The 20,459-nt window shown below is 38.9% G+C and overlaps 1 protein-coding gene across 1 annotated transcript; it reads right to left on the bottom strand.

The window, feature by feature from the left end:
• Positions 1–12,790: 12,790 nt before the first annotated feature.
• On the bottom strand, positions 12,791–20,459 carry LOC130929406 (coiled-coil domain-containing protein 13-like). Its single transcript, XM_057856512.1, has 10 exons — positions 20,282–20,459; positions 20,052–20,194; positions 19,899–19,979; positions 19,122–19,235; positions 18,942–19,046; positions 18,586–18,732; positions 18,358–18,525; positions 13,208–13,417; positions 13,056–13,135; positions 12,791–12,903 (listed from the first exon to the last, which is right to left on the bottom strand). Exons 1-10 carry the CDS (start codon positions 20,457–20,459, stop codon positions 12,867–12,869), a joined length of 1,263 nt encoding a protein of 420 aa, XP_057712495.1. The 3' UTR covers positions 12,791–12,866.

The raw sequence follows: 20,459 nt of genomic DNA, 5'->3' as shown, positions 1-20,459 counted from the left end.
CTTCCTATCCCTGCATTTTCATGTGTCTGGTGCTCAAAAAAATATGCAAGCTAAAATCTTGCAAATGAAACGACTTGTAGTCTTTCATATTGTTATTACGAGGATGATTCTAATTATGATGATGTTTAATATAATTATATTTTATAAAATATATAATATAATTTACTATTGTATATATATGTACTGCTGAGGCTGCAACATGTGATATCCATTGCTAACCTGTTGCTAATCAGTACATGTAGGATGGCACGATTATGTAAAAGCATAAATGCAAGTGTTACTTGCATTTAGTTTTTTGTTCGTTTGCTTACAGGTGGAAAACACTGTTAGGCAAGGGAAGACCACACGATGTGCCTCACAACATTAACTGTACGTCGATGGACATATATCGAGACTACGTGCGTTCTACTTTGATGATGAAAAGCTCGACTTATGCTCCACCTTTGTTAATGTTTTTCTCATAATTTTTATAAATTGTGATTTATTGACCTATTTTGCACATGCACCAATCGTTTTAGATAAAACAAGAAATGGAATCATGTTGTCCAAAAGTTTTATTGTGAAGAATATCTGCAATAAAAAGAATCACACACAATTTTTTTATATTTATATACCTTGTAGTATTTCCTTGTAACAACAAAATCCGTGTCAGCCCTTTCTGCATTCAGCAACTCTAATATTATTTGTAATTTCACCTCATTTTGGTCACTCAAGTGGCCGGCGTATCAATCTACACCTCACGTCAACACAGGCTGACAGGTTGTTATGATTTTGTCCACGAATGATCACCAAATTGATAAGAACAAACATACAATTTTTTAGGTATATCATTGATTTGAAGCACATCCTTAACTTATACTGTCTGTAGCTGGTTTCAATTGGAATGGTAGATCCACACTGGCACTTTGATCCTGGATGCTGTTCAAAACATTCCACTTCCAACCATATATATAGGTGCTTCCAGGAGTTCACGCACAGCACAGAAAGCCTCGGAGTCTCATGTACGTCGTGCTGAATTCATTTTTGGAGATTCTGTGGGTTCTTCCGGTTTGATTTTGCAGTTTTAACTTTGTCAACACACTGCTTACTTCAACCGCATTTCATGTTGTTCTTTCTAAACCGAAAGTTCAGAGCAGAAATTATCAAAGATGGCGTCGCCCATGTTTCGCTCAGGAAACTTGTCCATAGTGTGAAAGTGGATGATTACATTGTCAGTCATAATCACAGTAACGAAGAAATGATTTAAGATGGTAAAATACAAAACTAATCATCTAAGAAAGTTCACTCACCACTTGGCATGTTATAGTGTCGAGGTGCTTATATTCTTTCATGTTTGTGTTTTACCATATAATGTGCTCAAAGTACTTCTGTTCATTGAACTGATTGTAATCTGTTACATTTTGCTAATGGAAAATTAATTTTCCACTTTAATTTGCATGCTTGATTGTATAAACGATGCTGTGTTGCAGTTCAATCCATGTTGTCAATGTAATTAGTTACACTTTGTTTGTTCTAGCATTATTTTTCATCCGCTTGGGCATTTCATTGTTTTGCAACCACCATTCCTATTTACATTCTGACATTATAGCTGCACTATGGACGAATTTGATTTTGTTCTTTGTAGTATAAAATCAATTACGAGGGAAAATAAACATTTCGATAGGAATGGTATTGTTGGATTTATTCTGTAGAAAAAGGCAGCACTGCAAGAAATGAAGCAATTCTGCAGTGCTATTGTGCTTAGACACAATTTTAAAATGAAATAGGTTTAAAATGTGTACAATTTTGGTTAAAAATCTGAATCGAAAAATTTCCATTCCAGAATATAAAACATTTTACTCAAACAATTGTTGTTGACATACTTTCACGCACAGCAATCTGGTGATTCCCTGCCCACCAGCAGTGTTGTTAATCTTAGGGCGCTTTCACACTAGCACTGTTTGGTCCGTTTTAAATGGAACATGGTTCTTTTCTCAGATACTCCGCTTCGTTTTATAAATGTGAATGTGCATCCAGTTCGGAGAAACAAACGAACTCTGATCCACTCAAAAATCGTGTGTCTCGGTCCACTTTAAGCGAACCCTACTTCGCTTTTTAATCTTCTTCTCCTTGGAAGCGGAAGTACAGCATGCATGCTAAAAATCAACAATGACATGATAGCAGACAATTAAACATGGCCAATTTTTGTTGTGCTGCGCTAAGCAGTTGCATTTGATACACATAATCTTGTTCTAATGTGGAGGTTGTGTTTTGCATCCTGTTCCTGAACAGACCGTGTGAGTGTGACTATGGCCAAGACAGGCGGAGCCTCTCGGAGCAGCTGTTTCATGAGTCTCGTTCTCCTGGGAGTGACGGCAATTTGACACTCCCAAAAGTCACGAAAGGGAGAGCGATTGCGCGCCAATGTGACTTGGGGTACCATGCGGTTCCCTTTCGTGGTTTCATTTTCTCCTTTGCATTTTTTATATACTCCAGTTCGTTCGGCATAGAATTGGGAGGGAGCGAGGGCAACTTAATTTATGCTACACTACGTGCAACATACCACGATATGATGCTGCACGCTCTCTCCCCTCCCAGGAGGGAGGTATTCCCTCTTATATTTGTCGAATCAGTGAGTGCGCCCTTTTTAACAAGTTATTTGCAAGTGTTGTTGCGAGGTAGCGCTCCAACCAGACCCTTGTCCTCTTGGTCTAATGTGAAAGCAGCCTAACTTTAAAAAGTAATGTTACAAATTACTTCTTCCAAAAAGTAATTGGGTTATAAAGTCTGACAAATATCCCATTGTAAGAGTAGGTAGTTACTCAGAAAAGACATTATACATTCTATAACATCTTTCACATCAAAGATGTTCATATTGACTGATTGAAGATTACAAACACTATCCAAAGTATTTTAGAACATTTGCTATTTATTTGGATTTGGTCTGTTAAGAACACACACATGTAAACTGACCATTAACCAGTGCAAATCTCTGAAACAATGTAAGCCCTACTCCACAATAAGCAGAACAGTAACAATATTCAATATGGAAAATAGTTTGAGAACTCTACCGTTGAAATTCCCTGGCCCGTCGCCATTATCGCTGTCTTGCTGTGTTTTTCAGAGCGTTGCAGTGAAGCAGGGCATGATCCAACCACCTAGCCAATCATCTTCACGTTTGCAACAGCGTTACCAACCCCTTCCCTCCTCCCCCATCCCCCCTCCCTCTCAGCTCTCTCCAGGCAGGCAGCTGATGTGTGACAAAATCAGACAACTCGTGCTTCATTAAACCAAATTGTAGTAACGCGCCACCTCACATCCTCAGTAACGGTCACAGTGTTGCAAAGATGGGAAAAGTAATTAGATTACTAACTACTGACAAAAATAACACCGTTATACTCTAACGCCATTATTAACAACAGTGCCCACGAGTGATTTTTTTAAATGAACATTTGGTCTGCCTTTTTGTAAAAGGTTCCCTTGCTACAATCAGACTTCAGAGGCAACCAATGAAAGTGCAGTGATTTTTTTTTTTTTCATCCTTTAAAAAGTTCAGGCAATACATTCATCCCTTGAAATAAGGGTCCATGCAATCCTATAATGAATCAAGGCCTTCAAATACTTCACTCCTGCATACAGTATGCATGAATATGTAAAGGTTTAGGCATTATTCACTGACAATTTGTGGGGAAATTACTTTCAAAATACACTTAGTGGCAGAAAAAAAGTTAATAAGGTGAAGGCGTTGCAAAGACTAAACATGAGGGAACACTCAGAACAGAAAAACTAGTTTGTAGAGTCGAATTGAAAGTTTTGAGTTCTTTTGTAATGTCAGTCCTGTCACGTCTAGAAATGTACGGACTGAACATTTTAAAAAATATAATTAACAGAAATCCTCCACTTGAAACATTTTAAATGGAAAGACAGAACCTTTATCATGTCCATTGGAGCAGCAATAATCTTTTTTTAATTAATTAAATACAGAATTTCATTTTTTCTGATTTGTAATAGAGAAAATGCCAGTACTTCCATTCCAATAAGTGGCAGCCTGACATGGAAGCAGACATTCAATTAACGACACTACAGTTTTAGCCAAAAAGTGGCCGCCAGACACTGAAGCAGACGTTTCATTAACGATGGTACAATTTTAGCTAATCAAACGCAAGCATCCCAAATTGCCGGTACTTCCTTGTTAAGTAATTAATACCCATTATCATAAGCGCCTGTGGTTCAATCTATCAGCGTGTACGTGCTTGGGGAAAACTAACATCACAAAATAGCTGTGCCCATTCTTATAGGTCTTGGAAAATCTAAATATTAAAATGCTTAAGCAACCGTCTATTACAAGAAGGTCATTTAATACATGCTGAAGGCCAGTCAAGTGGCCATTCCAGTTGTTATTCTTTTGGACAAGAACAACTTTGAAGTCCTAACGCCTGTTATTTGTGAACCGATTGTTTTCAAAATTGGTAGCTATGTAGCATGGGCCGGTAATTATCGATCTTTAGAGCCCGATTTATTTTATTTATTTTCATGGTTGATTAATCAAGGAATGATTATTCGAGCAGAGGGTAGCCTGCTGTAGGTTAGGAGGTAGAAAGCAGTGGCAAAACTAGCAAAACTATTAAATAAAACAGCAGACTTATAATCATGGTTGTCAGTAACGCATTACTAGTAACGTGTTACTGTAATCTGGTTACTTTCAGTAACGAGTCATCTAACGCGTTCATTTTTCGAAACGAATAATCTGATTAAAGTTAGTTACTTAGTTTCTGTGCATTACTATTTTGTTATTGCCAGTGTTGTCACGGACTACTTTAAAAAGTAATTTAATTACTGATTACACCTCAAAAAAGTAATCTAGTTACTTTACTGATTACTTTATTGTCAAAGTAACTAAGTTACTTTAAACTTTTTACTAATTTTTCTCCTTTTGCTGCCTCAACATAAAAATAACAGAAAAATGTCATCGTGTGTAATTGAGTTTTTCACATAAGGCTTAATCTTTGAGTTAGAGGGGGTTTAATTAGTCGATGGAGTTGATTTCAACCACCATTGACTCGCCCTAGCTTAGCCATTCCGGAGCCCTAAAACTAACAAATAACTGACAAACTGCACGAAATTTGTTTAAATCAACTCCAACGACGAATTAAACCCCCGCTAAATCCAAGATTAAGCCTAATGTAAAAAATTCTGAACTTCTCCTTTGAAATAAAGATCTAACCGTTATAATGTTGTCTATAAAAGTTGTAAAGCAATAAAACAAATAAAAATTAATGAAATGAACAAAAATCCTACAATGTGAAGTTTTCATAATGGGCCAAAATCATTTTTCGAACAGATGATGTGACTAGCACCTTGGAGACTATCCTTTGCTTAGCCAAAACTACACCAAAGGAGGCAAGATGGATATTTAGAATTTCTTTAAACCTAAGCTTTCAAACGCTACCAACAACAACTTGAACAGTTGATTGAACTTGAACAGTGCCAAGATGTGTATGAATATACAGTATTAGCCAAAAGTTTGGAGACACCTCAAAGGTGGATGCTTTAAAGAATGTAGAATACAAAACCTGTTTTCAGTTATTTCACTTTTTTTTTGCCATTCCACATGTTCGTTCATAGTTTTGATGTCTTCAGTGAGAATTTACAATAGTAGTGAAAATATATAAAACGCAAAATTGATGAAGTGTGTTCAAATTTTTGACTTTTGTTTCAGTCTTCAACTTGCTTTTCCCCCAGTCCCACAAATGTAAAACTCCGCCTATGATTACAAACTCTAACTATAAAATGTACATAATTACACATATTATAAAGGCTGGTTACAAACTGTAGAAGTGCTGACTGTCTCGTTACCTGTCGGCTTTGTTTCGAGTTTTTTCGCATTGTGCTGTAATTCCAAGTGCTTCATTGTTGAATTGAATGTCAAGTTTTTAGCGGTCGACAGTCTTTCTGAGCCAGCGCAGAGTTTGCAACGCACGGAGATATTTTTTGTCATCTTTACTGGATGGATATGTGAAGTAATGGCTGCATCTCCAGTGAGCAAATGCAGCCGTTTGTTGTATCTCTCCGGCTCCTTTACTGTTAGCATCCTGATAGGTAGCCGGGCTATGTTGTTGACCGCCGCGGCAGACGCCGCGCACACAGCATTGGTAATACACTTGACCCGTTTTTTTTCCGATGAGAAAACGTGAGACGTGATGTCACTCCCAAACTCAAGAGCAGTATTTACTATTCAAATGCTCTTCGTACATGACTACAGTATTCTTTATTCTACATACAGTATCAGGCAACAACAAAATAGTAACGCACAGGCACTGAGGAAACTAAATTTAATCAGATTACTGGCTTGGAAAAATGAACGCGTTAGATTGCTCGTTACTGAAAGTAATCAGATTACAGTAACGTGTTACGCGTTACTGACAACACTGGTTATTGCCTCATAATGTATTTAGAATGAAGAATACTGTAGTCATGTACGAAGAGCATTTCTAATAAAAATGTTGCTCTTGCGTTTGGGATTGACATCAGACGTCATGTTTTCTCATCGGAGAAAAAAAAAAAAAAGAGTTGCGTATATTTCCATGCTTTGTGAGCGGCTCTGAATGTGCGGCGAAAACAATACAATAGCTTCCTCGTCAGGATGATAACAGTAAAGGAGCCAGGAGAGATACCAGAAACGGCTGCATTTGCTCACTGGAAACAGCCATTACTTCACATTTCTGTCCAGTAAAGATGAGAAAAATATATCTCCGTGGGTTGCAAACTTTGCGCTGGCTCAGAAACACTGTCGACTGCTAAAATCTCCACATCCAATTCAAGGAATCACTTGGAATAACAGCACAACGCGTCAAAACAAAAACAGAGCATACAGGTAACGAGAGCGCTTCTGAAGTTTGTAACTAGCCTTTACGTACATTTTATTGTTAGTTTGTATAACCATAGGTGGAGTTTAACTTTTTTTTGGGGGGGGGGGGGGGGGGGGGGCAAAACATGTTTATGACCATCATTTGTATTGCATTGAAGGAGGTGTGGCCAAACTTTTGGCCTGTACTTTGTATATCTACATTTTGACACTGTTCGTGTTCAATCCTCAGTTCAAGCTCAGTTTTTGTTGAAGCTTTTGAAAGCTTAGGTTTGAAGAAATTCTAAATATCCATCGCCAGCTGTAGGTTTGGCTAAGCAAAGCAAAATACCGTCTCTAAGGTGCTTGTCACATGATCTATTTGAATAATAATTTTGACCCGTTATGAAATACTTTGTAGCATTTGTGTTCATTTCATAAATGTTTGTTGTTTGTTTTATTCCTTTACAACTTTTATAGACAACATTTTAACAGCTAGGACTTTATTTTAAAGGGGAAGTTCAGAATTTTTGACATCAGGCTTAATCTTCGAGTTACAGGAGTATAATTAACTATTGGAGTTGATTTGAACAAATTCCGTGCAGTTTGTATGTTATTTGTTCAGTTTAAGTTTATTGTCCCCTATGAGGGGGAAACTTGTCTTACAGCAGGTAAGCATACAGATAACAGATAACACAACCACTCATACACATACAATAAAATAACACAGACTACAAATTTAAAATGCCATAGACAGTTTTGCATCTAAGTGCAAGAATTGTGCAAATTTAGCAACCGAATTGCACTGGGTAGGAAGGAGTTCTTTGTCCTTTTTAACCTAAAACCAGGGACTCTGAATCTCCTGCCTGAAGGGAGGACCTCAAACGAGCAATGAAGGGGATGTTGTACACAATTCAGGATGTGTTTTGCCTTCCTCATGACCTGCCTCTCATAATTATCTGTTAAGGAGACCTGTGGACAGCCTATTATCTTACTCGCGACCTTGACAATATGGTTGATGTTATTTTTCTCCTTCAGGCTAATTCCTCCATACCAGGCAATAAAAGCAAAAGTAAGAACCGATTCAATAAAAGATTTATAAAACAAGGACAAGATAGCCTTATCAACATTAAAAGAGTTAAGCTTCCTTAGGAAGTACAATCGTTGTTGGCCCTTTTTGCAGATAGACTCTGTATTTGCATCGAATTTGAGTTTACTGTCTATCACAGTACCCAAGTATTTATACTGATCCACCAGCTCTATACTGTTACCTTTTATACTAGTTGGTTGAGGAGGAGCAGGTTGTTTTTTCCTAAAATCTACCAACATATCCTTAGTTTTAGAGGTGTTAAGGTGGAGAAAAGATTTATCACACCAACTAACAAATTCGTCGACCACGGGGCCATGGTAGGATTCATGTTTCTGGAGTCGACTGACAATGACTGTATCATCAGCATATTTTAGGATATGTCTGTTGCTGTACTGACTCCTACAATTGTTAGTTTTAGGGCTCCGGAGTGCCTAAGCTAGCACGAGTCGATGATGCTTGAAATCAACTCCATCAACTAATTAACCTCTGCTAACTCAAAGATTAAGCCTTATGTGAAAAATTCTGATCTTCTCTTTTAAATTCAATTCATGGAAAGTCAATTACATGCGATAATATTTTTCTGTTGTCATTCCTATGTTGACGCAGCAATTGGAGAAAAATTGATAAAAAGTGGAGCGGTACCTCGACATTCGATCACTTCGACACACGATCTTTTCAACATCCGACAGAAAATTTGACTCGCCATTTGTTTCTACATCTGACGATATGCTCGAAATACGATGATTTTTGACAGCGCCGCAGTTTCTTTGTTTTGCCAGAAGACGGACGCGTGGCTGATTTTGTGAGAGAAATCAGCACTGGATCCAAAAAGGTTAGTGCAGGTGGAGAAAAAAAGCAAATGTGACACTTGCCATTGAAATGAAGATGTGAACTATAGCAAAATATAAGCATGGTGTGTGCATCCATTAACTGGGTCGACAACAGGGCCGTTGAATGTCGATCTCGGCCGGCAGTCCTCCTCCGTTCGCCAGTCTTTTTAAGTTAGAGTGACAATTCTTATTGTGGTAACTAGAGATGTCCCGATCACGTCATTTTCAAAGTATCGGAATCGGAAAAAAATATCGGACATGCCTTTTTTTAATATAAATACTTTTTTTTTTTTTTTAATTAAATCGTTTTCTAATTGTATTTAACATTACAGACATAATATGTTACACTCATCCAGAGTCTTTAGTTTAGGCTTAAGGTAGGGTTATCAAATTTATCCCGATAACGGAGGTAATTAATTTTTTAAAAAATGTATCATGTTAAAATATTTGAGCAATTAATGCATGCGCTGCGCGACCCACTCACGCATTGTCACGCTCAATCTGTAATGGAGCCGTTTTATCTATATAGAGAGCTAAAAGGCAGCGTACAATGAGTAGAGTGAATTTTGGCAGCCTTTGAAACCTTTTTTTAATTGGCTAAAGCCTTACAATCTCTCTCCCTACGATTAGAAATATCGTGGGAAGCAATGTGGGGAAGCAAGGCAATAATTGATCTTTTTCTTAACACCCTATGTTATTTCCCAACGCAGAGAAGATATATCAATTGGTAGCACTACGCACAGTCATGGTTGCTAAAGGCGTGTTACATCCACCCATCATGCATTTGGGCATGACTACAGTATCATTAACTGAAAGCTCAACAAATACACTAGATGGCAATATTTAGTCACAATGTACAAAGTCACAAGTCTTTCTAGCCGTGGATCCCTCTCACAGAAAGAATGTTAATAATGTAAATGCCATCTTGAGGATTTATTGTCATAATAAACAAATACAGTACTTATGTACTGTATGTTGAATGTATATATTCGTACGAGTTTTATTCATTTTTTTCTTAATGCATTGCCAAAATGTATATGATCAGGAAAAATTATCGGGAATGATTGGAATTGAATCGGGAGCAAAAAAAAAAGCAATCGGATCGGGAAATATCGGGATCGGCAGATACTCAAACTAAAACGATCGGGATCGGATCGGGAGCAAAAAAAGATGATCGGAACAACCCTAGTGGTAACATCACCAAAGAAATTGCCTGCGTCGTCAGGTTTCTAATCATCTATTCCAGGGGTGTCCAAACTTTTTGCAAAGGGGGCCAGATTTGGTGTGGTAAAAATGTGGGGGGCCGACCTTGGCTGACATCCTTTACGTAGAACGACATATTTAAGCAAATTTTAGCAAGCCATTCTGTGAGTCACATTTACTTTAAAATTTTTTTAGATTAATAATTTCAACAATCTCGCAACTAGCCTTTGTGGCGTTCTCTTTCGACTCTCGGGCTCTTGCGAAATAATGCTGCTGTGAAATTAAACTAGCTTCAAGTTGCTTCTATTTCTCGCTGCGTATCTTCCCTGTAATCTTGTTGTACATGTCAGCGTGTCTTGTTTGGTAATATCGCCTCACATTGAACTCTCTAAAAACAGCGACTATCTCTTTGCAAATGAGGCAGACACAAATGTTGCGTATTTTAGTGAAAAAATAGTCCAATTTCCACCTATCCTTGAAGCGTTGGCCGTCGCAGTCAACTTTTTTTGTTGTTGTTGTTGTCGCCATTTTAGAAAATTGGAAGTCAAGGATTACACGGGGTAATGTTGCTTAGAGTACTGCTGCCTTTTAGTGGGTAAATGAGGAGCAGCATTTAGTATGTAAGCTACTTCACTTTCTGGTAGCAGTACTGCTGACCAATTTATTAAGTCTGTGCGGGCCAGATGTTATTGATCTTATGACAGAGGCTGGGGGCCGGATGAAATTTGACCACGGGCCGCATTTGGCCCCCGGGCCGCACTTTGGACATGTCTGATCTATTCCATCAACTCGCCTCGAGTCCACGGCTGTTGACGCCAGGATCGAAATAGAAAGTAAAGTCAGCCCCGCGGTACGTTCAGGTACAGCAAAAAAAGTCCGCCACATTAGAACCCGATTCGTTACATTATTACAGGTACTATTATTATTATCATTATTATTGCTATCATTATATTACTGTTATTCTGATTTTTATTCATAATTTATTTGTTTTGCTCTTTGTAATTGCTATTTGCAATAGTAACAGCAGCATGTATTGGAATTTAGAATAGGTTTTTGGGTTGTGGAACGAATTATTCATTCATTCATTCATTTTCCATGCCGCTTCTTCCTCACGAGGGTCGCGGAGGTGCTGGAGCCTATCCCAGCGAACTATGGGCAGTAGGCAGGGGACACCCTGAACTGGTTGCCAGCCAATCACAGGGCACAAGGAGACATACAACCATTCACGCACACACTCATACCTACGGACAATTTAGAATGTTCAATCAGCCTACCATGCATGTTTTTGGGATGTGGGAGGAAACCGGAGTCCCCGGAGGAAACCCACGCAGGCACGGGGAGAACATGCAAACTCCACACAGGAAGGCCGAAGCCCGGGATTGAACCCTTGATCTCAGAACTGTGAGGCAGACGTGCTAACCACTCAGCCACCGTGCCGCCTGGAACGAATTAATAGAATTATAATGTATTCTTATGGGAAAATCCTGCTTGACATACGACCATTTCGACTTACAAACAAGCTCCTGGAACGAATTAACTTCGTATGTAGCGGTACCACTGTATCAGGAATCAAATCTGAAATCAGGAAAGTAATATAATAACAGTAATAGAATATTTTGAGGGGTGATCAGTAATTAAATTCCTTTTTCTACGTAATCTGTGACAACGCTGTCTATAATACTCTGTTACGGTGTGAATTTTGGACCATACAGCAAAACAAAATGTGATGGAGCAGCACTTCAGCTTCCCAGCCCCAACGTCGACTACAGTACGTGACCCCCTTATGGGCACTGATCTCAAGGGAGAGTTGCTGCAATAGACAGGTGCATCTACAGTCCCTGTGCAGGTGGAATTAATGGGTTGAATTTGTGTTTGATTTTGTGAATGAGTATAGTTGGGAAAAAAAAATTCTGCGGGGAAAGTAAAACTGCCCTTCATAGAGACGAGTGGTTCACTTGTCATTCTACTAGTTTTTAGGTTGAGACTTCAAATGTCTTTATGCCTGGTTTTCATCCTCGGAGCTTACTTTTTGATGCTTTGAATCAGGGCTGATTTTTTTGGGGTCTAGAAACACTATCATCATGGGAACAAACACATGCAATTGTTACCTGTCTTGATTTTAAAAAGAGTACCTTGAGTGAAGACTGATAACTCCCCTTTGCTGCTCAAGTGTTTACACAGAAGCCAGCTAAGAAAGGAACAATCAAACTGGAGCACACAAGGGCTTCAAATGGGTTTAAGAAGGTCAACGATTTGTAGTGTTATCTTGGTGAGGAGTAAAAGGCGAACGGGAAAGAATCGGAAGAGGGAGGCAGTGGAGCCTGTTCCCGCCAGCTGAGGTTTGTCACATGTGACATGAGAAGGTAAGGACGTGAGCTGGAGCAGCTAGGGCAAATTGTGGGATGTCAGGGAGTCTACAGGAAGCCTAGCTCGACTTGTCACATCACGTCAGCATTAAAGCTGTAGGGTCACCGTGCCGAGTGCTCTTCAGCGATGCCCTCGGCAGCTCCCTTTTCCTCCAGCTCAACGGCCAGCCTCGAACTCTGAAGCGACATTAGTATCTTCTGCGCATCCTTTAACAGGAATATCGAAATAACTACGAGTGTCTTCTTACTAACTTGAAATGTTACAGCCCTGTTAGTGAAGCCGGACACCAAGGTGGAAGGAAAGTGCGGAGTAAAATGTCACATATCCATGTTACCACGCTCCAGAAATCCAATTCCTGCTGCTCGAGCACCACTGTCACGCTCTGCTCATGTTCTGCCTGCGAACATTTAATCAGGTTCTGCAAGGTTTTACCCACAGACATGTCCTGTTTCCACTCTGCTTCATGTACTATGTCCTCATAACATGGGGTTACTTTATTTCAGTTCCTGTGTTCAACAGTTGGCCATAGTTGCTGTTCATGGTTGTTTCTTGTCTACAAATACCATGGCCCATTGACAGCAGAAATAGAACTGAGGAAGTAAAGATGAATTTGGGCAACACATTAGATACACCAGAACAAAAGAGCATGTATTAAAATTAGTGCTATTGATTTCTAAAAGGTGAATATTTTGATATCCTAGTATGTAGGGGTTTTGAGTGTGCCTTAGTACAAAGTGCATACCGTGGTGATGTTTTCTTGACAGTGGCGCCCTCCTCAGGAGAAAGCGTTGAGATGCCGAGGCTGGCCTGAGGGTCCACATCCTTGAAAAGTTTTACTTAAGAGTGAATATTTCTTAAATCTTATAATGCACTAACTTTATAATATTGAATCACCTCTACTGAGAGATGCTGAATTTTCTCCTCTAACTCCTTGATGGTGTTCTCTTTGTCCGCGACCACTTGGTACAAGCTCTGAATCAACGTGTTTTGCATGGAGAGCTCACTGCTCAATGGAACTATTGGGTTTGGATGGGCCTGCGCGTTCTGCTCCTCCACTTGTTTCGTGAGCTGGGACACCATCTCCTGCATTTGGGCCTTCTCCTTCTGCAGAGGAAGACATAAAGGCAGCGTGAATAAAGTGTTTATTTAAAAAAAATAAAAAATAAAAATTAAACGATGGAAACATGTTTTATAGGAAGTTGAGGTCTGTCTGCCCCTAACACTATTCTGTCCAGCTGCATTAATTTCTCATACCAAACTGCCATGTGGCACATTAAAAATGAGCCTTTAAAGACACCCTATTCACACAATTCACCACTTCTAACCAGCTGAAAAGGACAGGTTAAAAACAGAAGTTGGGCTAGGTGTAAAACACAAAAAAAACATATTTATAAAATAAACTTTAATATAATATTTTGTGTATGTGTGTGTAGGGGGGGTAGTTCACTGTGATTAAAGCTATGTAAAGTAAAGTAAAATTAAAGTTTTTTTTTTAAATTCTTGGTAAATGGTGTTATATAGCGCTTTTGCAGCATTCAAGGCGCTCAAAGCACTTTACACTATCTCGCCATCCACCTACTGGTGACGCAGCACCAGGAGCAACGTGGGGTTCAGTACCTTGCTCAAGGACACTTAGAAGTGTTCATCAGGGTGGAGAATCAAACCCACAACCTCTAGGTTTGGGGACAACTAATCTACCACTGAGCCACCCCACCCACTTGGATTCTTTTTTTTTTAACTACAAAAAACGCGTATGAAAAGCAACGGTCAAACATGTCATTTGAAAAAGGAACATACAGTGCTGCTCAAAAGTTTGTGAACCCCCTCAACATTTTGGAATTTTCTATTATTTCAACCTGATTTCCTAATCAATCAATTCAGTAGTTTTTTTTTTTTTTTTTTTAACAGTTGTGTTGTCGAGACTAAATTAAAAAGAGTTTTCATCAACTGATGTAGGTGCAAAATTGAACTGTTTGGTCACAACCAAAACCGCCATGTCTGGCGAAAAGTCAACACTGCATACCACCAAAAGAACCTTCTCCCAACAGTGAAGCATGGAGGTGGGAATGTCAAGATCTGGGCTTGCTTTTCATCCTCAGGACCTGGACAACTCCACATAGTCCAGGGAATCATGAATTCTGAGGAATATTGTCAAATCCTAGAACATAACCTGACGCCATCTGTTTTGAAGTTAAAGCTTGGCAGAAGGTGGATCATGCAACATGAATGATCCAAAGCATTCCAGCAATACAACCAAGGAATGGCTGAAAAAGAAGAAGATTCGTGTTCTGGACTGGCCCAGTCAAAGTCCTGACCTAAATCCCATTGAAATGCTGTGGCGGGACCTGAAGCGAGCAGTTCATGCCAGACGCCCATCAAACCTCTCTCAACTGACTGCGTTCTGCAAGGAAGAATGGGCAAAAATCCCCCAAAGTAGATGTGAGAGGCTGATTAGTCACTACAGAAACCGTTTGGTTGAGGTAATCTCTGCAAAAGGAGGCGCAATATCCTATTAACTGAAGGGGTTCACATACTTTTGCACACATGATATCTGAGTTTTTCTTAAATCAACCACTTTTGTTAAATAAAGAATGACAATATAACTATTTCTTTTGTTTCAGTCCATTATTTGGAATGTCAGTATTGTGGATTTGGGTATAACTTAACATTTAATAAGGTTATTTTAGTTTTTTTTACAAAAAATCTGACCATCGCTGTGGGGTTCACAAACTTTCGAGCAGCACTGTATATCCAGATTTATTTGTATTGTCATAAAATAACCTTTTTTCAATTTAAAAAAAAAAAAAGCTTTCTCAAAAGCTTTTTTCACCATCGATCTCACTCCAATGGGCAGGCGACTGTGTACCGGATACGGCCTCAGCTCGCCAGATCTGCATAGCAAATAGAGCTGGGAATCTTTGGGCACCTAACGATTCGATTACGATTACGATTCAGAGGCTCCGATTCGATTATAAAACGATTATTGATGCACCCCCCTCCTTTTTTTTTGTTTTTTTTTTAAATAAAGTTTTGTACATTAGTTCCAAAATTGTTCAAAAATACTCTCAGGCTAAACCAAACTACTATTTCAGTATCAAGTTAACATATAGCAGTAAACAAATATACAAAAATAACATTAAATAAAAAAACTCCAGTCCCCATTCTGTATCAGCAGCTTTAAACTACATTCAATTAATTTAATGTTGTGAATCAACCGTTAAAGTTGTTAAAATTGCTCCCGTTATTCCATAATTTCCCTTTTGTCTACTTTTGACATGTGAAAGTTTTAAAACTATTTTAAAGATAGATTCAAGTCAATATTTTACCGATTTAGGAGTATTTTAGATAAAAAGTTAATTAGGTTTGCTTGGAAGGTTCGCTACAACAGCATTGCAGGGAAGTTTACTGCTTTAAGATGGCGGCCGTTTACTAACGCCCGCATCTAGCTTTTTGCAGATGTGCTGCTACTGCTACCGAGTCTACAATCCATCTAGTCCTATATAAATGATATCTACCGTAACATTATGTAGCTTAGCTGTACTTGTAGCAGCTTTTCGGCAGCAGTCAGGTATGTTGTTGTGTTTTTTTATCTCGTGGCATGAGTTGAGCTAGAGCCGTGAGTTGAGCGTTGGCATTACCCGAGGGGCCGGTTAATGAGAAGCATAATGTTTAGCTACTCCCGCTCCGTTCCGTCCCGAAGCCCGCGCGGTGCGCTGAGTGTGTTGTACTTCCGCTTTACTTGGCATATTTCAATAATCGGAATTTGGATGTTTGTGAATCGTTCTCGAATCTTCCACGGCCGAATCGCGAATAATCTAAGAATCGGAAATTTTGCACACCTCTAATAGCAATCATGCCTGCTTAACGGCATTGCGCCAGATGAGGCCCGGATCAGCACTGTGACAGTCCAAATGATAGGTTACGCACTGTTACAGGGCGGACCATGGAGACCAGAAACGCTCAAAATCTGAAACTTAACGGTCGACGTGTGACGTCACTGTCAGCGTGCAACTGAAAGGCAACTAAACAGAAGAGCACGCAGGAGTCACGACATATCAGCGGACGGCAAATTTGTATGGTAAGTACTTTATTCAAAGTCATAATTGTGTTTTGAAGTCACTGCTTGACTGTTAAAAAAGTTATTCAACCAAGCGTTGATGAAATGGCCGGTGTATTCAAGTGATCTGCCATGTCTGCAAGTTAATTCAAAATTTGTTGCATTACAACATATGGAGGGAAAAGGCATTTATTCTATGTTGATGTAAATGTCTCAATATTTGAATTCTATTGTTCAAACTGAGGCCCTTCTCGTGTTTGTGTATTTGTGTCACTGCCTTGATTGCCCAGATGGGTGAGCCTGGGACCAGGTGCCGCTGATCATCGTCAGCAGCTTACTTAAACCGATCCTCGGCGCCAGCTCAACAGCTCTCCTATAGGTTTGTGACTTTCAGCTAACAAAGAATCTTGTAATCCTGATACTAAGCTCACTTTTGTTTTTTGCCCCTCCTAGATCCTGTACTGCTTACCTGCCAAATGCCTGCCTGCCCGTTTACCTGTTCTATTACCAAACTGCCCACTGGATTCTTCGGACACTATCTGCCACTCCCTCTCATCGTCACTGAACTCTTTTTACCACTGCCAGTTTGCCTCGGACTCGTAATAACAGGTCATCTTTAACGTGGAGTTGCTTGTTCCGATAAAATGTTGTGAAAAAACAATGTATTGTAATGGAGCGTTAATATCATTATTGTATCACTGTGACACACCATTAATAAATGGTGTGAAAAACTGTGATTATAGCTTTTAATAGTAAAATGTAATTTGCTATACAAACACAATACAGTATGATACATTGAACAAAGTTGACCCCCAATTTAGTGCTAAAAACTGTTTTGATACAAATCTGGCCGCAATTGGGTAACGTGTGCCACATCTGGGCCAAACATCAACATAGTGTCTGCTAATTTGGACCAGTTCTGGCCCAAAACTGGTTGCTGATCTGGCAAGTGACTCCATACTGCGTCTGGGCTATTGTTAAAAAAGACACTGGGGCAGATCCGTTGTACGAAATTGGGCCGAAATTTGCAGTACATCTGCCCCATGTCCGCTTCAGTTCTATTTTGCTATCTGGGCAGTTTTTAAAGTTAATGATTAACGTATATTAATGTTTAACAGTTTTAACAAAAAACATTTTTGTAATATATTTAATTTAGGGCTGTCAAAATTAGCACGTTAACAGGCAGTAATTAATTTTTTTTAATTAATCACGTTCCAAATATTTGATGCAATTCACGCACATGCCCTGCTCAAACAGATTAAAATGACAGCACAGTGTAATGTCCACTTGTTACTTGTGTTTTTTGGAGTTTTGTCACCCTCTGCTGGCGCTTGAGTGCGACTGATTTTATGGGTTTCAGTACCCATGAGCATTGTGTATTTATTGACATCAACAATGGCGGGCTACTAGTTTATTTTTTGATTGAAAAATTTACAAATTTTATTAAAACGAAAACATGAAGAGGGGTTATAATATAAAATTTCTATAACTTGTACGAACATTTCTTTTAAGAACTACAAGTCTTTCTATCCATGGATCACTTTAACAGAATGTTAATAATGTTAATGCCATCTTGTTGATTTATTGTTATAATAAACAAATACATTACTTAGTTGTTGAATGTATATATCCATCTTGTGTCCTATCTTTCCAATCCAACAATAATTTACAGAAAAATATGGCATATTTGATAGATGTTTGAATTGCGATTAATTACGATTAATTTTTAAGCTGTAATTAACTCAATTAAAAATTGTAATCGTTTGACAGCCCTAATTTAATTAAATATAGGGTGTACATGATTTGCAAATCATTGTATTCTGTACATTCAAACTTCATTGAAATTGGGAGTTGTATTTTTTGGGGCTCATCAGATTTTATATATTTTTGAAATTGCATGTCAGGCCAGATGGATTACTCCTGCGTCGCCTTATACTGCCCATTAGCCAGAGGATGCCCCCCCCCACCATGTTGACCACTGACTTACCAGCAGAGCTTCCACCAGCTCATCGTCGTGTTTACTTTTAACTAACGCAGCGGATATCTGAGCTGCCTTTTCCTCAGACAGACACTTGATCCTGGCCTTGGAGGCTTCCAGCCTCTTCTTTACATCTTCATGTTCCTTCTGTAGGGCTTCATAGCTGGCTGAGATCCTCTGCAAAAGAATCAAGGCTGGGTTTCCCTCACAAATAACTCAATTGTTGAGTATACACACCTCAAATGCTTCCTTCTTTTCTTTCTCCATTGTGCGAATAAAGCTGATGTTTCTGCCCTGAGTTGGGATTTTAGAAGGTTCTTCCACTTTTTGGTTGCCTGGTGCTTGAGTCGTCGCCTTCCTCAGCTGCTGCTCGAGGTCACGCAACTGTCACACACGATGGTGTTCAGATCACATTTGCCTCAGCTGACGCACCCTTTCTATCTGCACCCTTTTAAATAGTTTGGACTGATTTGTATATTTGTGTTTTCTCTTATTTCTTGCTCCTATCATCATTTCTTCTTCATCATGCTGGGGGTGTCCCGCATTCCTAAAATAAATGTGTTAAAAAGAGGTATATGTGTACTCTGCTTTACCCTTGATTGAAGCGCCAGTATTTGCTGTGCTCGTCCTCTAAAATTCCCGGGACAGCTTAGTAACTGTTGAACGTTGGCATCTTCCCCCACCTCACTTACCAGAACCTGCAACAAAGAAATGAAAACCACAGAATGGGTGCCGATGTATTTGGCGATCATGGCCGGCGAGACGTTTTGCACCTTCTGAGCCAGCTTCAACTCTTGCTTGAGAAATTGAACCTGGTTGCGATGCTCGATGACTTTGAGCTGAGCAGAAGACAACTTGTCCTTGAGAGACTTCACCACTGGAGTGTCCTATTTTCATGAACAAATAATCATTCTAATTAGGATGACATGGGGAATCACAAAAATCTGTAAATAAAATATACATTATATAATACATAATAAAATGAGAAAATGTACATATGAATGTAAAATTTAAAAAATAATACTGAAACAAAGAATTATGAGGTACAAAATATACATTTTCATAACGTATATAACAAAACTATTCCATTTTCAATCAGAGGGTGATTGAATACAGCAGTCAAGCTCGTTAACGTTTTTGACGATTATGAAAATATACAAAACTTTTAAAAGCTGTTTTTATTTCATTTCATTCATTCATCCATGAAACAATTTAATGGATGGATGGATGGATAGAAAAAAAAAAAAACGTGAAACAAATGACAGAGAAAAAATTTGATCCACCTTACAAAAAAATTAATTCATGAAAATAAATTTAAAAAACTGCACCGAGGCACAAAAGTCGACAAACTGTTATTGTGAGCCTAAATCAACTAAAATTTCACTAAAAGAAGCCTAAGAAAAACTTGTTAAGTTCATGGCTTGATACCGAGTGAACTGTTGCGTGTGTGTGCTATTTTTTTCCCCCCAAAAAACATTACCTTTAGGGCCTTTGACTTTATGTTCCAGTTTGTATATAAGATATTAGCTTTATCATAGAAGTGAACTTACCCAACCGTCTTTGGATGAGTTTTGCTTCTGAATATTGACGTCAGTCTTGTGTCCCGACAGGGAAAGTAGAGCCACCTCCAACTTTACGATGAATGAGGGGAAAAATAAGCTTATCAAATGTATATAAATACATCAAATGAAAATAAGACAAACCTGGTTTTCAAGCTCCTTAATTCTATTAATATTCTGTTTGGATTTGGATCGCTCGCGCTCGGCTTCAGAAGTCAACTCTCGGTTCTTCTTGGACAATTCTACGATCTTGACGGCGGCCACGTCTCCTCCTGGGCCAAAAGCACCTAAACAGCAAGTTGTAGTTGTTCTTGTTGTTATTGTTTTTGGTTTTACTATTATGTCACAAAATAATGAGAATATGACAAATATACCAGCCAAGGCCAGAACTCGCTCATCTTCCAGTTTTTTCTTCATTCGTCTGATTTCGAAATCCTTTTCAGAGAGAAGTTTTAACAAGCAATCATTTTCGTCTCTCATCTCCCTCAGTTGGTTCAACCAGCCCTCCTTCTGCTGCTCTCTAATGGAAGCACAATTACTGACAATCAACAT

This window comes from Corythoichthys intestinalis, chromosome 14 (genome assembly GCF_030265065.1).
Source record: "Corythoichthys intestinalis isolate RoL2023-P3 chromosome 14, ASM3026506v1, whole genome shotgun sequence".
Lineage (NCBI taxonomy): Eukaryota > Metazoa > Chordata > Actinopteri > Syngnathiformes > Syngnathidae > Corythoichthys > Corythoichthys intestinalis.
Note: the sequence above shows the minus strand (reverse complement) of the source record. Positions and strands in the feature narration are given on the sequence as shown.